Source organism: Cladophialophora bantiana, assembly GCF_000835475.1.
Source record: "Cladophialophora bantiana CBS 173.52 unplaced genomic scaffold supercont1.19, whole genome shotgun sequence".
Classification (NCBI taxonomy): Eukaryota; Fungi; Ascomycota; class Eurotiomycetes; order Chaetothyriales; family Herpotrichiellaceae; genus Cladophialophora; species Cladophialophora bantiana.
In genome coordinates this window covers 683,155-698,244 of record NW_015971593.1, presented here as the reverse complement: position 1 = coordinate 698,244, position 15,090 = coordinate 683,155, and the positions used below count along the sequence as shown (strand labels likewise).

Sequence of the window (15,090 nt, the reverse complement as noted above, 5' to 3'; positions counted from 1 at the left end):
GATGATGATGGTGCCAGCCAGCCAACGAGCAACAAGGACCTGAGAACGGAACAAGAAAAACAGCTGGGGCAGCTCATAATCATCTTCAATACATGCCTACGACTACTTGTCACCGCCGCCACCACCAGAATAACAACAACCTGAGCGTTTTGTATTACTATTCATCATCGGGGACCCAGGGAGCGAGCATTCTGTCTGTCGAGCAGGAAGGAAACATGTAGGATGCAGGAGACAAAACCAACCGATTGATTAGGCTGGCCGTGCAAACCTCTTGAACTTCTACAACAAAATCGAAAATGCGCTGTGCCAGACAATTGGGGGCCGAAACTTTCTATGTTATTTTTGCTGCCGAGAGCAAGGCCATCGCCATCCACGTACAGCAATCAAGAAGCACCCCGTATATCAGCACGTATCCTCATGATTCCCGCCCGTAATATACCCTGCATAGGATCGTCCCAGGTTGCGTGTTTCTGTATTCGTTTGTCGTGCGCTAATATCCATCACTCACAAACACTTCTTCCCTCTTATAATCCTTGTAAGTCAGAAAGTCAAAAGCCCTTCAAGTAAATAGAGGGCGTGCAGAGAGGAGGATTTTCTTTTTCCGTCTTGTGGGAGCCGCTCCGCGTCTCTCGTCTTTCATCCGTAACTCATCTGCATTCCAGAACCGCTCAGTCCCGCAGTTGGGATAGCTTTGCATGCGTGCCCTGAAGGGAACAAGAGTCTCGGTCAACTCGAAAAGTTTATTGTGTAGATGGGCCAGCTCCGCGCTGTTCTTCGTCCTCCCCTTCCGGCTCGGGCCATGCGCCCCTTCTCAGACTCAACCGTCTCCTCATCCTCCTCATGACCTGGCCCAACTGGTCCAGTGGTTGTCACAAGATACTTCCTCCTCCGCCGGGCTCGTCGTCGCCCAGCCTGGTCGGCCTGGTGATACGGCTTCTCAAGCCCCTGCCCTCCGCGCGACTTCGCGTTGTTGGGGAACTGCTCTTGGTGGTATCACGGCGTCTTGCGCGGCGGGAACGATGCATCGCCTCATCAAAGTCCTCTCGTGGTTGTAGGCGGTGGTTGTAGTTTGAGGACATGGCTGGAAGGGCTTCGTCGTCTTCGGCGCCGTCGTTCCAGGAATGCACCGAGACTGTGCCCGTAGCCATACCCCAGCCGTTCCAGGACGTCGCTGCGCACGTCATCAGTACATCCATCCAAGCTTGGAGAGTTTGAAAGAAAGCGATAAATTGTGTGGAGAGAGCTTGAGACTTACCGGCCAAAACCGGCGCCGTGGGACTCCAACTTGCATCCCTGACGCATGTCTTCCACACACTGTTATGATGCCCATGCAACTCATATCCATACCCTCCACCACCGAACCCGTCGCTTCCATCCGCCCTCGGCCTCGTGTTTCTCGTGGCTTCATAGACATCAATCGTGGCCTTACGCGTCCCGTCCATGTTCCAAATGTAAACTTTTCCATCTTCGCTTCCGCTGTAAACATAGCGAGAGTTTGAAGACCCAGGGGGCGAGAAATGGCATCGGATCAGTGTCTTGAGGACGGAATGGCCCCGGAAAGTCACCACACTGCAGTCTTTGGGATTAGGGACGTACTCGTCTTCGTCATATGAGGAGAATCGATAGTCAAAGTTCGTGGTGTAGGAATGGATGTTGATGTTCGCAAACTCGTTGGGGGAAATCATTTTCCGCAGGTCCCAAAGTTTCATCATTTGTTCCTTGCCGTTGGAGAGGACGTAGCGACCGTCACCCTTCGAGTCGACATATGTGAGACCCTCTGTATGACCGACAAATATACCGGCGGGACGGCCATCAGCCATTGATCGTCTGTCCCAAACTTGCAATGTTTGGTCATCACTGCCCGAGTAAAGGATGTGAGGCGAGGATTTATCGCCGAAACAGACCGCGTTCACGTCATCTTCGTGGTTTGATAGACGAACGGTCGATTGACGGCGTTCAAGATCATATACCACGACTGAGTGATCCGACGTTCCAGCAACAATCTCTCTTCCGTCACCGCTGAAACGCAAGGACCAGATACCGAATCCATGCCGGCCCATATACCCGTATGTCGGTCGCCCCATTCCTGACCCCGGAGCGAAGTTTGTGAAATCCAACAAAGTGTGTTCGGAATTGTCCGTTGGGTCTGTCGGAGCGAGACACACCGTATGTCGAATCGAGGAATATGCCAGCCATTTATTATCCGGGCTCAACGTCGCGTCTGTAATCGTCCACTGTCCAAAGGGGTATTCCACAGTCTTGTAGTATTTCCACTCGTAAGGGTTGGATGTGTCGTACATCCGGACCTTGAAATTCTGCGTGCAGCTAAAGAAGAAGTTTCCATCGTCCGAGAATTGACCCGAATAAGCTCTTGAATCATAGTGGATGATTTTATCAGCAGTCGAGGTGTTGGGGACTTGGTCTTGGGCGATGAGGTTGTTTTGCCGTCTCATAGTCGATCGTGCCTCTGAGCCCAGACGTCGCCATAGCAGGCGTTCACTGACCGTGCGCCTTCTCTTGCGCAGGATGTCCAAGTACGAGTCTCGACAGCCATAAATGCCTGAGTTCATCAATGCTTTGCCAGCCTCACTCGGAACTTTAGGGAAGCGGTCGCCTTTCGGTTTTTGTCGTTGGGCCCGCCGACGGCGACTGAAACCACCGTACTCGTGCAGGTCGTCGTCGTCGTCGTCATCGTCGTCAGCGAAGAGGCTTCGACCGGTCGGGCCTACTAGGCGGTAGCGGCTAAGAATAAGCTGGCGAAATGGGGCACTGGCACTGAGTAGGCCGCGGATGTCGTTGAGGGTTACTATTGCAATAGCGGGTTAGAGGAAACGAGGTGCATGGGCGAAGCAATGGTGAGACACAGAACACCAACCCTGAGCTGGACGATCGCGGGTTCTAGTTTCCGTTGCAGTGCCATCGTTCTCCGTTTCAGTGCGGTCTCCCTCATCTTCCTCCTCATCCTCCTCCTCCTCCTCATAGATTATTTCGACGCGGCGCAAGGTTTCCTCGGCATCTGCAGCCAGTCAAAAGCCATACATCTCTCAGGATATGGATGGGCTCTACCGGCGAAATCCACATCGCTGTCTTCGTCCTGCATGACACTTGTTGCATCGGTACTTTGTTCCTCGGGGGCGGGGTGATAACTTCCGCTATCATCATCGTCTTCGTCTACATCAAGGATATCGAAGATGGCTGGCGAGGAGCTCAGTCTTTCGCTAGGATCTGAGGAGTTGGCCATGGCTTAACAGTGACATGTCAGTCAGGGAAGGGATGGGGGAAAGAAGGCAGACCGCAGGCTGCGGAGAGTGATGAGGTATTGACATTAGCCGGGCGTTCGCCTTTACGCATGGTTAGTAAATGGTCAAATGCGGGACATTGAAATCCTTATCTCCGAACTCAGCTGCTCGGAGCTCACGTGGGGCGTCACCCATGTCCCGCCGCTTTTACTCAAAGAGCGCAACAGCTCGGCAGGCTGCTCCCCCAATACCAACTTCATTCTCCTCACAACAAGATCCATATGCGAACAACACATATTAACTCTTCCAAGGACTATCATTTGCGCGCAGTACGAGAAAGCATCGGCCCTTACACCCAGCTCCCTAGGGTGGAGCCGAATGTGCGCGCAGAGTCTCTATCCAGGCAGGTTGGATGGACTAAAGAAGGCCAAAAATATAAAGAAGCCATGACAACTCGAGATAAGAGCATTGGAGGTGCCTCATTCTTTCTAGCCAAAGCCAATTAAGGAAAATGAGAAAAGAGGGACAGATGTATCCCGACAAAAGCCATCAGAGCAGGACAAGAAAGCAATATATTCATTGCCTGGTCTCCAGAAAGGTTTTATCTCCCATCATTCCTCCATTGAACAGAGAGAAGCAGTCCATTGTCGGCTAGGTAAAATAGATGACAACCGCCGAAGTTACCAGAGGGCGATACTGAGAGGTCAGTTTTGAATCACTATATCGAGCCTTGCGATATCCTTGTCAGTGGATAGCGTCATCTTCACCCAGCCCTGAATGAGGTAGAATCCGTGCCCCAGGTTGGCGAAGGTCCGTCCCTCCCTTTTGCCTCCCCCGTGGCTGTCTCCTAGCTCATAGTCTGGAGTCTGACTATGTGCTCGTACTTGGACTTGGACTTGGACTTGGACTTTGCGAACACGGTCTGGCGTACTATTCATTACCTCGTGGCATTGCCGAGTGAGCGAAAGAGAGTAGGAGGACAAAGGCGATGATAGGACGAGAGAAAAACGAACAGAAAGAACAATCCCAAAGATGATGCAGAGGTTCGTAATCGTCTGACGTTTACAGTCACTCAGGTAAGTAGGTAAGCAAGTGAGGGAGCAGATTCAGGATTTCATTATGACAACCCCTATACCGAGTTCGAGTTCGAGTTTGCAATGCCACGCCCGCCCTCATCTACATACTCTGTACCTCTGTCCTGCCTAACCCAGCTCGCCCAGACAGCCACCGACCAGCGATCCTGATGTTTTGTTTCTCTCAGCTTTCGTGCTGGAATCCATGTCGATAGCCTGGAGCGTCGCCCTCGTCTCGACCATCCATCCACATGTCATCCCCTGTTTCCACAATCATTTGAAATTCCAGTCGTACACCTAGAAAGCTCTGCGGTGCTACTGCCCCCGAAAGCTCGGCCTTCTTTCATTTGCGCTGAGCATAACAGAATACACAGGTCATGCGGTGTCCTCAGAAGCTGTGATCGCAGGCAACATTTCCCATCTCTGCCTGTCTAGTTGGCACTTGTTTCCCCCAGTTTTCTCACGGCTCGCCCATCCTATCCTGGCGCTGCTTAGTCTCACGGCGCCCATTTGGATCGCTCCTGCCTCAATCAAGATCTCGTGCACACCTTCATCGTAATCCAAGGAGTAGAATCCTTCATACTCAGCTGTGAACGTCTTCGTGTCGAGATCGCTCTGTTTCAATCTCTCAAACACCGTCTCGACCAAGACCCGTCTTTCCACTTATGCGGGCGGGTTGACACACTTCGGCCACCAATAGTCCTGCACAAACATCGAGCTTACTGAACTCGCCGCAGACCCTTGTCAAAATGTCCGGGCTGTGTTGGAGGTACCCCGATAACTCCTCCTGAGGGTGCTGTTGGGCTTGCAGTGTCGTCGTCGACTTCAGGAATGTTTCCTGACGTGGTAGCTCCAGTGGCTGCGAGTCACTGCTAGATTCTCCCTTTGTTGCTGATTTGACTTTACACTCACTGTCAGCATTAAATCTTTATTTGTCGGCGGGACATTGCGTCGAAGAAACTGTCTCCGAAGTTGTAACCATATTCACATCCACCTCACCTTCGGGACTCATCTTCGATGCCATCGAGCTAATGCAGACAGCAAAGCAGGCTGTAAGGATTGGCAGAATAGATCTCTTGAGTGTAAAGCGAGGATTGATCAGTTGTTGAAGAGGAAGTTTGTTGAAGAAGAAATGTAGAGTGGGTTTAGAATAAAGAAAGGCAGAAGATGAAATACCAGCAAGTAAAACCGCCTCCAAGTTCTCGCACAAGACAAACGTACCCTGGCGGAATATGGGAAGCACCGCCAGGAAGCAGTGAAATATGCAACGGATATCAAAGGGCGATGTTCCCAGTATTATTGTATATATATTGTCTTCCTCGGACTCTGTCCAGCCTTCAGATGCTGGTGCTGAACAAGCATACTCCTTTGGATAAGAGCTTTTCCGTAAGTACCGTCTATGCCGAAAAAAAAGGAGAATGCCAGCCGGAACCATTCAACGCCATGCAGATAACATTCCTCGTCATCGAGAACATAGGTCAACACCAATTTTGTGTCGGTTTCCGGACGTACCTAGTATGCTTTTGGCGTCTCCCTTGAAGTCGAAAAGGCCCCCACTCGCGGCGGCTCCTGACGATGCCAGATCCAGACACTTCCAGTTAACGTTCAAATACTTTTAGCTACCATTATCCAGCGTACATGCCGATGGGGCATCCGTCCACCCGGTCAACCTGTTGGCGATGTCACTCGCATAGCAGTGCGTGGCCGAACCCTTGCCCAAATCCCCTGACGGATCAATCTCGCCAGAGTTGTACAGTCGTGCCGCCCGATAGTACCCCTCGGCGTAGTTGATGTCGGCAACGTCAGCTTGAGCGTTGATGTCGGCTGCGTACCCGTGGCCGCTAGGCGTGCCAGCAACTACAAGCCAGAAAGGTTAGCTAGACGTGCACAATGCGTTGATGTTGTCCTGTGTTTGTATCTCACCTCCATCCGAAATCATGCCTAGAATCTGGTCCTTCGGGCACGGATTCTGCACCTTCCCATCATCGTTGCAAGAGTGATTCCCTCGAAAAGATTGCAGGATTCCCGGGTTCCTCACGGTGCCGTCCGGTGAGACAGTCGTCTTGGCTCTTACACAACCCCCAGTCTCCTGCATCACGGCGGCCAGAATGAACCGGTGATCTACCCGGGTCTGTTGTGATATTTGTTTAATCGCGTCATAGAGGTCTTGAGTTTCTTGATCCGAGTTGTTGGGTTGGTCGTAGAGGTGGTTGCAGCTTCGAGAAATGGTTTTCTGGTTGGCGACCCACATGTCATTGAAGGATATCCACGATAGACTTGACGGCCATCCTGAAGCTATCGAGCCGTTCCCTGTGTATTGTGTATAACTGTTCTGGCCACCTGTTTTCAAACCCCGGATCATCAGTCCTTGTCCCTACTGGCGGCGGCAGATCGAATGTGCATACCGTCGTAGTCATTCCAGAACCCATCACTACCCAGCTTTCCTTGTACCACATCGGTGGCGCGTTTTATGAGAGGGACAGCCGAAGTAGAGGCGGCGAGAAGAGACGTAAGAAGGACCTGGGATGACGATCAGCACTAAAGGTCTTCGTTGCCCCAGCACATCAGAGGTCCAACATACCAGCCTTAACAGAGCCATTATGCGTCAAATCTTACACCGTCCTTGCTCAAGTACCACGAAAAGGAGAGTTACAACTTCCAGACGGATAAAGGCTGGATCTGTATGTAGTAAAGCCGCAGAGCGAGGGATAGAGAAGCGGGGAAATGCGAAGGGAAAGGACACGAAGGACGACGGAATCGAAATCTTCTCACTTCTTACCTAGATATGATATGCAGACACAGCGGAGAGATGGGCCCGACAAGGAGCTGTCGACACAGGCAAGTCCACATGGAAAGGGAGCCACGAGTACCGTCGCAGCCGCATTGTTTCAGAAAGGCCAAGCAGCTCCACCGCCATCGAAGAGATGATCAGGCTATGATGCTATCTTGCACCCTGAGGCCACCCGAAATAGGAACGAGGGCTGTGATGAGAGGCTGTTCAAACTGGGCCTGATACCCACCAAGGATATGTGTGTGCGTGTGTAAGTAAGTAGGACGGCATACAAGTACAAGGATCATTCCTCCGGACTCGTATGTATCTAGGAATGTTGTGGCTTTTCCATCGAGGGTTGGGCGGGGACGGTGGCCGCACCTCAGCACCCAACAGACCCGAGATGTCTCCATCTCGCCCATCCACTGGGCAACGCGATGAGATCCTTCGTGGTTTTGTGCGCGAGAGGGAAAAAAAACTTCATTTGTTTGAGGGGAGTGGAACCGGTGGATGCCCGTCGTTAGTACTGCAGTTGAAAAAAGTCCAAAGTCCACTTGCGGTCCGCCGTGGCCAAAATCCTGTTGATCCTGGTCTCCAGGGGGTCAGTAAGTAATATCAGTCTGACTCAACCTGCCCAACCAGATGCAGATGACTGCGTAGGATACGCAACTTCTGAGTAAGGGTTGCTGACGGTGGGAATGGTATATTACCTATGGCGCGATCAGTGCTGTTGTCAAGCTGGGACAAGAGCTGTTGAAGCTTTTGATGTCGTAGATATTGGCTCTCGCAAGCTCTCGGCGGTGCTCGCCAAATGCAGGTCCCAGTCGCCGCTTCTGTGGTGGCGGCGTTGGGCCGGTTGAAACCGCTTAGCCACCGCCACTGCCCATGTGCACTTGTACGAAGAACGACGGAGAACGAGGGAAACACACACATAAGGCGCAGCCTTGTGCCAGCCAAGGCCACTACGCAAAATGGACTGAGCCCTTCTTCATCGTGCTCTTTCTAGGCACTGACACAACGTCTTTTCTCGCCATCACTATTTCGAGATCGACCAATACGGAGTATTGACGGTAAAACGATTTCCACGCTCTCTTCAAGGCAGCATCATCGATAATATCCTTAACGAAGCTCTCCCACTAAGTCCGTCCCTTTTCCATCCCGGTACGTACTCCGTCATTCATCTGTCTCACTTCCGGCGCGACGCATATTGAGCACATTTTGATCATTTTTCCTCGTCCAACCGTTCAACATAAGGTCGTACCTATGTATGCTGCTTGCTTTCCGCAGCCCGAATCGTCTCCAACACCTCATTAGGTTCTTCAAATCCAGTCTCCGCCACCTGGCGCTGTGCCGCGACCTAAGCCACCAAGAATAAGTGGTGCTGTCTCAAAATTCCCGATTCTCTTCATCAATTTGCTGGCTTCGTGGGGCTGGAAGCCATCTGCTTCGATGCCGAAAACGTCGTCACTGGGTCGGCCAATCTGAATAAGGGGAATAGATTTGCCCGGACCTTGAAGGCTCAACTTGCCAGCCTCCTGCCCGCTAGCAGGACGATCTTCGCAGTTTCGCAAGGTCGAACGACGAAGTCCAGAATCCGAATTTGAGCGTTTGATCGCGCACCGGGGCATGATAGACGCATCCAGATGGCCGGTGTGTAGGTCCCAATTGTCAATCTTGGACTTCACGTGCTCAACTGAGGTAGATGGATTGCGAGTTAAGTCCGCTCCCTTCCCTGACGGCAATTCAACTCGGTCATTGCTCTCGGCGTCTCCTCCTTGGCGACTTAGCCCTCCTGTAGGACTCAGCCCTCTCATGTCACGGCTGTATATGCTTGATGTACACCGACTGTGCTTGCTCCTAGTTGTAAGAATCGGCTTGAAGATCGTTGATAGGGAAGAAGAAGAGTAACGCCGCGAGATTCGTTTGCAGGGTCGAAGCTGGGACCAAGACACGAGTTTGGCACGCCTAGAAATTGATCGCTGCTTGAAAATCTTAGCTGGAGACCCTTTGGCTGCTTGGCACACTCGTTTGCTCGGCCGAGCGATTCGCAACGCATTGAGCTTCTCTGGGGACGGTAGGATTGCTGAACTAGGTGTTCTCCTGTGTGCGTGTGATGGTACATTAATGCAAGGAGCGGCACTCTGTGGTCGAGACGGCGTTACAAGACTTCGTGACTTCTTGGCAGACTTTATGGGCGAAGTCGGTGGCGTTGATGTCGCTCCGGGGGTTGTGAAAGGATTGGTGGAGGGCGTGTAAGGCTTGGATGAGACCTTTTCCTTGCTGGCAGTGTTAGCCGCTCGATCGAACCAGTCCCTTATCTCAGCCACAGGAGTCTTTGGTCTTGTCAGCGTCCCCATTCTTTCCAGCCTTTCCTGCTTCTCTGTTTTCGTTTTTGGTGTTCCTGCCTCGTCGCGATTTATGGGCAGAATTCTCGTGACTGGCAGCCGGCGGGGCTGTGGCGAATTGTGCGTCTTGCATTCCACAACCTTCAGCAGCTCTCGCTGCGGTCGTCCAGGAGGAGTCTTGCATTCCGCGGGTGGTTTCATCACCAACATCTGTGTATCAGTCAGGTGAGTCGTATTGTGTGTGGTCGGGCAGGGAGTTCCAAAGGTGTCTGCGGTTGATTTCGAGCCTCGTTGTTCCAACTCTTGAAAAAGCTTAGTGGGATGGACAAGTCCTCCATTACGGCCAGAGCTCAGAGGGATGGGAAATCGCTCCAACTGCCTCGTCAATGGTGGTGGTCTCCCTGCAGGCCTTGGTTTCAAGACAACCGGCTCCGGGACTGGGAGTATGTAATCATGCTTCCCTTTGAATGTGGTAAAGTTTCGCGGATCAGTTCCTGCAACTTTTCTTGCTCTTTGTAAGTTACCTTGTGGCATGTGTTGTGGCTGAAGCCTTGTTGAAAGCCAGCATTGAGGGGGGTTAAAAGGCCCATAACTGAGGCCGACAGCGTTGCTTGAGCCAACTTGGGGAGGGCGATAGATTGCATTCAGCTGCGCAGGGCTGTTTGGGGCAGGGCTGTTTGGGAAAGGGCTCTCGGTTCTCGGATCATAATGTTGGACCGGGGTTTGAGGCTGCTTTCGAAAGTTATGCAGCAGAGCAGGATGGCTCGGGAATCGAGGAGGAGGACTGAATGGTGGGTAACTTGGAGTCACCATGTATCGAGCACCTAAAGGATGAGTGTCGCGCCTCTTTCGATATTTTGGGAGGATGATACCCCAGATCACGCATCCAAAAACAACGAGAAAGGCGACGACGGCGAAGATGATGGAGAAGGTCCGGCCCGAACTGTCACCACGAGGGCGTAAGGCTTTTGTCGGAATGACAGCCATGGCTCGTGACGGCGATCAACAATGAGGAAACCACACTGGAGGGACTGAGCGAAAGGAATCGATCTGACGAGCTGGAGCAACATGGAGATGGCCTGAGAGGGAGGTCGTTGACGCCAAGGACAGGATGGCTTGAATGGGGCGACGGCGACAGTGAAAACGACGGCTAGTATAATCGCGCGGGGCCAAAGACAGCAGGAACAGCGAGGCATAGGCACAACAGGCGACACTTCTTGCAGCACGTCGCACCTGCGCACTGGGAGCTGGACATCGGAACTCTTTCCTCATGAAGCCATCGACTTGTCTTCGCTTCACTCTTTGTCACTTACAAAGTCGTCTCACATTTCAAGTGGCCGTGCCAGCGACCTTCCAAGCGATCGGTTTTCACATTGATAGGAAGATGGCAGGACCGGGGCCTCAATAGAATCGAGCCTAAGACCATCAAGAACAGTTCAAGGACATTACGCAGCCAAAATCACTCTACTCACTCAATGTTGGCTTTCACCCTTGAAGTCCGTGCGGTCTCGGGGTTGAGCACCAAGAACCCAACCCATACCACTCACCAGGCCGCTAGTCACCATGTTGGCAACCATGTCTCTTTTTCGCACCCTTCCACCATCGTCTGAAACTGGAGAGCCCGCTTGCTCCCTTTGCGCATCGTGATGCATAGAGGTATCCGAGTGTATCTTGAGATCTCGTAATCCTGTGGAACCCAGTGGGAAAGCAGCACTTTTCCGTAGAGCTGCCGCGGCGCCTCTGGCAACATCAAACAAGCCCAACGGCGCCTCTTCCTCATAAGAAGGTCCAGATCCGGTAGGTCTGGACCGCCGCGCCATGACACGCTTCGTTTCAGCTACGTCTGCATCCCGGTTATCGAGACCAAAGGCTCCAGGCAGAGATGCGTCTGCTTTGGCATCAAATGCTCGCTCTTCCTCCACTGCTTGCGCTTTTAGGCCATCTAATTCTTCTTCGTACCGGCGCCATGTAGCAAGGATTCCTGATAGAGCTTCTCCAGAGGGTGCCAACATCAAGGCCCGTGAGAGAAGTTCCATCCGCTGTGTCAAGCTGTCGATGCGAGCACTCAAACTCTTTGGTGACGCACTGGGTCGATACTTGCCAGCTGCATAGGCAGCGCGCCAGGAGATGTCGTCGACGAAACCAGAAGGCGCAAATTGCGCGAGCGATGTGTTGAGGTGTGTCGTGATATAGGCATAGGCTGTGTCGAAATCATTTGCCGCTAAGGCTGCCATAATAGCTTGGTATGTTATCCTGTGCTCAGCGTCCAACAGACGTAATTGAAGAGGCTCCGAGTCTTCTGTTATCACATTTCCCCGGTTCGGCAGGTGGGCACGGACCAGATTACGGCCTATCTCTAGAAGGTCGTCTAACTTGGTATATGCTCTTGCGTCCTGTTCCAGGACTTTGTCTAACAGGGTCAGCGGATCTTTCTGCACTCGGATAGAGACAGGCTTGAACGGAACACCGTGCTGTAGCGTGAGCTGGTAGAATGATAGGCTGTGAGTGGCTTTGATCAATTGATCAATGTCAGATAGACCAGGGGAGTGGGGAAAGCTGGCCCGAAAAGCTTTCAGAATCTCGCTTGCCCGCTTCATACCACCGCGACCTCTGTTCCCGTTGCTGGCATTGTCATAGGCCTCTAGGATTGCGGCAACAACACGGGATTCAACTTCCGACTCAGAAAGTACTGGAGAAGGGTTGTCAAGATACACATCTTTGATGATGTTATATTGAGCAGCCTTCAGTAATGCGTCCAGAATTTGCGTCTCCACGAACCTGATGGGTAGTCGGGAGAGAAAAGCTATTCGCTGCTGTCCCGCCTCCACCGGCTGGATTTCGGTCCAAGATTGGAGCCACAGGAGTTGCCGTCGTACGGAACGCCAATCAATCTCGTACCGAGTCTGTAGAGGAATGTGTTGCAGCAGCCGACGAAGTTCATCTTTGTGGCGGCGTTCCGAGCCCAAGATGGTGACATGGGCCAGTTCAGTTATGGTCCGTGGCATGCTAAAGCCAGACAGGATTTCTGCTGTAGCCAGCAGCCCAGTCAGCAGTTGAACTGCAGGCCCAGTTACCCGGGTGAAATTGTTGGAATTTTTGAGCAGGGCATTGCGCAGTAAGTCTGTCTCGTTGAGGCCTTTTACAAAATTTTCAGGCACTGAGATGTCCGGCTCAGGCTGGAAGAGGTCGAGAGGTCCTAGATTAAGAAGCTTTGCAGCTTTGATGAGCACCTGTCTGCAGATATTCCTTGCGTCTGTTGAAGCCGCCGAGCATCCGTAGACAATAGCCATGCCAGTCTGGGCAAACCGTGCGACGTCTTCATCCATGTCCGTCTGTTGATGGTTTCCAATTGGCCCACTCCAATCCACGTAGGCTTTTGCTGCAACACTGAATTCTGTCATGCTCGTCGAGACTAGCCAGTCATACACAGATTCCCACGCTTCCACTTCGGACGTGGTGTCTTTGACAAAATAATCGACTCTTCTTCTCTTTGCTTCGCTCGCGCCACGAACCCATGGCGATACCACCTGGTCGAGGTCTCTGGCAACATCAGAAGGATTTTGCCTTCTGACCGCGTATTGGAGAAGCGTTTGTATACCCTCAGCGTCCGATAGTGTCTCAATACCCTGCAGTCCGATCACATCTTCAATGTCCGGATAGAATTCATATTGCAGCCGAATGACCGGGACAAGATACGACTCATACCACCGTCGCAGATCGGAATCCTGTTCGATGAAATTTTGCACAAATTCCCCCGCTGGTTGAGCGGATCCATGAAGCTGTTCCAATCTTTTGGCCCATTCGATCACCACATTTGCCAGCTCGCTCTGGGTATTTATAGCCCTATGTTCGGGAATCGGTCGCAAGCTGAGGGCGCGGGATCGCCGCAATGCCTCATTCCGGCTGAGGTTCGATATTGACGGCTCAAGACTCGGCGTTTTGGGACCCTTCGCATCATCTGGTCGATCTCCAAGAGACCGCAGAAAGTTTACGAGAGTTAATTGCCCAGAACTTTCTGCAGGATAAAAGGAAAGTAGTAGCCGATATATCAAAGTAATAGAGAAGATGTTGGGCCTCCATCGGATGATTTTGAGCAGTGAAACCAGATCGCCTTCGGAAGTTGCCTGGACAGCGAAAAGGACGACGTGAGCGTCCGAAAGCTCGTTCGAGGTCTTCATCTTGTGAGATCCGGGGACATGATGCAGATAGTCCCTTTTACGGACCGCACGCGTAGGAGTTGTCGGGTGCAGGCAGCGTGGAAAGTTAGCAAGTTCTTGCCAGCAAACAACTTGCGCCAGGGTCGGAGATTCGGGCCAGTCTGAGCCTTGGCCGCCTCAGCCTTGGCCTGGCTTCAACCTCGACCATCGCTCCTCACACTACCCGACAGTTCACATCACAGCGCGCTCAACGTTGTCACCACCTGACATTCAAGGACAGTCAGTTCAAAGCAACTAACAGTATTGAAGATGGCGTCTGGCTACGGTCTGACCGGAGGTTAGTCGCAATTCTGGTTGTGCACAACCTCCGCTAGCTCGGATCTTCAAGTCAATTGAAGCTTCGTACTGACCAACTTTCTCGTCTGCAGGCGTCTCTCGATGCTTTCCTTTCTGGCAAGAGTACATGTCTTGCTATGTCATTAATCAACACGACCCCGAATCCAGAGCCAAAGGTGTCTGCGCCCCGCGGCTAGAAGACTACTACGAATGTCTCCATCACAAGAAAGAGGTAGAGACCTGCTTGATCATGTTGATAGCATGAAGCTTGGATACTGATTCACCCGGTCTAGTATGCGAGGGCGGTGGCAATACAAAAGGCACTACGAAAAGCAGAAGCAGCACACCCCCGCGAGAATGCGCCCAAGCTGGGCCAAATACGAAGTCTGGGTCTGATAGGCAAGGAGGAAGAAACGAAGTCGATGCTGGCCACAACACCAGGGACTTATTCCTGAGAACATAGCAATATCAAAAGATCGGAGTGATTATGCACAAGCAGCAGCCTTGCGGGGAGCCTTTTTGCAATCTTGTATATACCATCAAGCTTCAAGGGAATGACCTCAATTCAAGCTGACGGGCGACGCGTCAAATGGCACCAGGTCCATAGAAATCTCCAGACCGCTTTTCGAACAGGAAGCTAATTGGACTGACTGCCACATTCTCGCAGAAACCAAAGACGATCAAATACTAGGCACCTTCTGACAACTGGAGCCCGTGTTCAGCTACAAGGCTGAGCCATCCTCTGCTTATACGAGTACAACTTGGAGTTTGTTTGATATATCATCGCTCCCAAGTGATGGCGAGCTGGTCCTACGCTGCCATGCTGGGGTATTGCAGTCGCCCTTGGAGGGAAAATTTACCCGCCGCTGATTCGTGCTGAGGTCCAACCCCGGTAGAAGACTACATTTCAGCACAAAGGCAGTTAAGCAAGGGCATCCTGAGCGTTCTCGCCTCCCCTTACATATCACTCGCTGGGAGCTTGGAGACACTGCCAGGCACACAGACTGTTGAACTTCTGCCTAGTACGTCCTGGAGTGAACGACGACGGGAAACACGAGTAATATGTCTGGCTGAAAATGGATGAGCAGGCAGTGGACGGCCTTGACGGATGAGAAAATGCCAAGACGCGCTTGCAAAAAGCTTGGGCGGCCGAGCTTGACCAAACTGGTG

At 52.1% G+C, this 15,090-nt stretch overlaps 5 protein-coding genes across 5 annotated transcripts; 1 reads left to right on the top strand and 4 right to left on the bottom strand.

Annotated features, from left to right (window-relative positions):
• Nucleotides 1–869: 869 nt before the first annotated feature.
• Nucleotides 870–3,241, bottom strand: Z519_10816 (uncharacterized protein; the record flags this gene model as incomplete). Its single annotated transcript, XM_016768531.1, has 4 exons — nt 870–1,171; nt 1,256–2,806; nt 2,876–3,016; nt 3,067–3,241. The coding sequence occupies 4 exons, from the start codon at nt 3,239–3,241 to the stop codon at nt 870–872; spliced, it is 2,169 nt and encodes a 722-aa protein (XP_016615438.1).
• A 2,686-nt stretch (nt 3,242–5,927) lies between these two features.
• Nucleotides 5,928–6,911, bottom strand: Z519_10815 (uncharacterized protein; the record flags this gene model as incomplete). The annotated part of the gene is made up of 4 exons (XM_016768530.1): nt 5,928–6,169; nt 6,236–6,652; nt 6,718–6,832; nt 6,894–6,911. The coding sequence occupies 4 exons, from the start codon at nt 6,909–6,911 to the stop codon at nt 5,928–5,930; spliced, it is 792 nt and encodes a 263-aa protein (XP_016615437.1).
• Nucleotides 6,912–8,401: 1,490 nt separating this feature from the next.
• On the bottom strand, nt 8,402–10,414 carry Z519_10814 (uncharacterized protein; the record flags this gene model as incomplete). The annotated part of the gene is made up of 1 exon (XM_016768529.1): nt 8,402–10,414. One exon carries the CDS (start codon nt 10,412–10,414, stop codon nt 8,402–8,404), a length of 2,013 nt encoding a protein of 670 aa, XP_016615436.1.
• Nucleotides 10,415–10,899: 485 nt separating this feature from the next.
• Nucleotides 10,900–13,605, bottom strand: Z519_10813 (uncharacterized protein; the record flags this gene model as incomplete). The annotated part of the gene is made up of 1 exon (XM_016768528.1): nt 10,900–13,605. The coding sequence occupies one exon, from the start codon at nt 13,603–13,605 to the stop codon at nt 10,900–10,902; it is 2,706 nt and encodes a 901-aa protein (XP_016615435.1).
• Nucleotides 13,606–13,893: 288 nt separating this feature from the next.
• Z519_10812 (uncharacterized protein) lies at nt 13,894–14,375 on the top strand (the record flags this gene model as incomplete). The annotated part of the gene is made up of 3 exons (XM_016768527.1): nt 13,894–13,921; nt 14,013–14,152; nt 14,214–14,375. 3 exons carry the CDS (start codon nt 13,894–13,896, stop codon nt 14,373–14,375), a joined length of 330 nt encoding a protein of 109 aa, XP_016615434.1.
• Nucleotides 14,376–15,090: the final 715 nt, after the last annotated feature.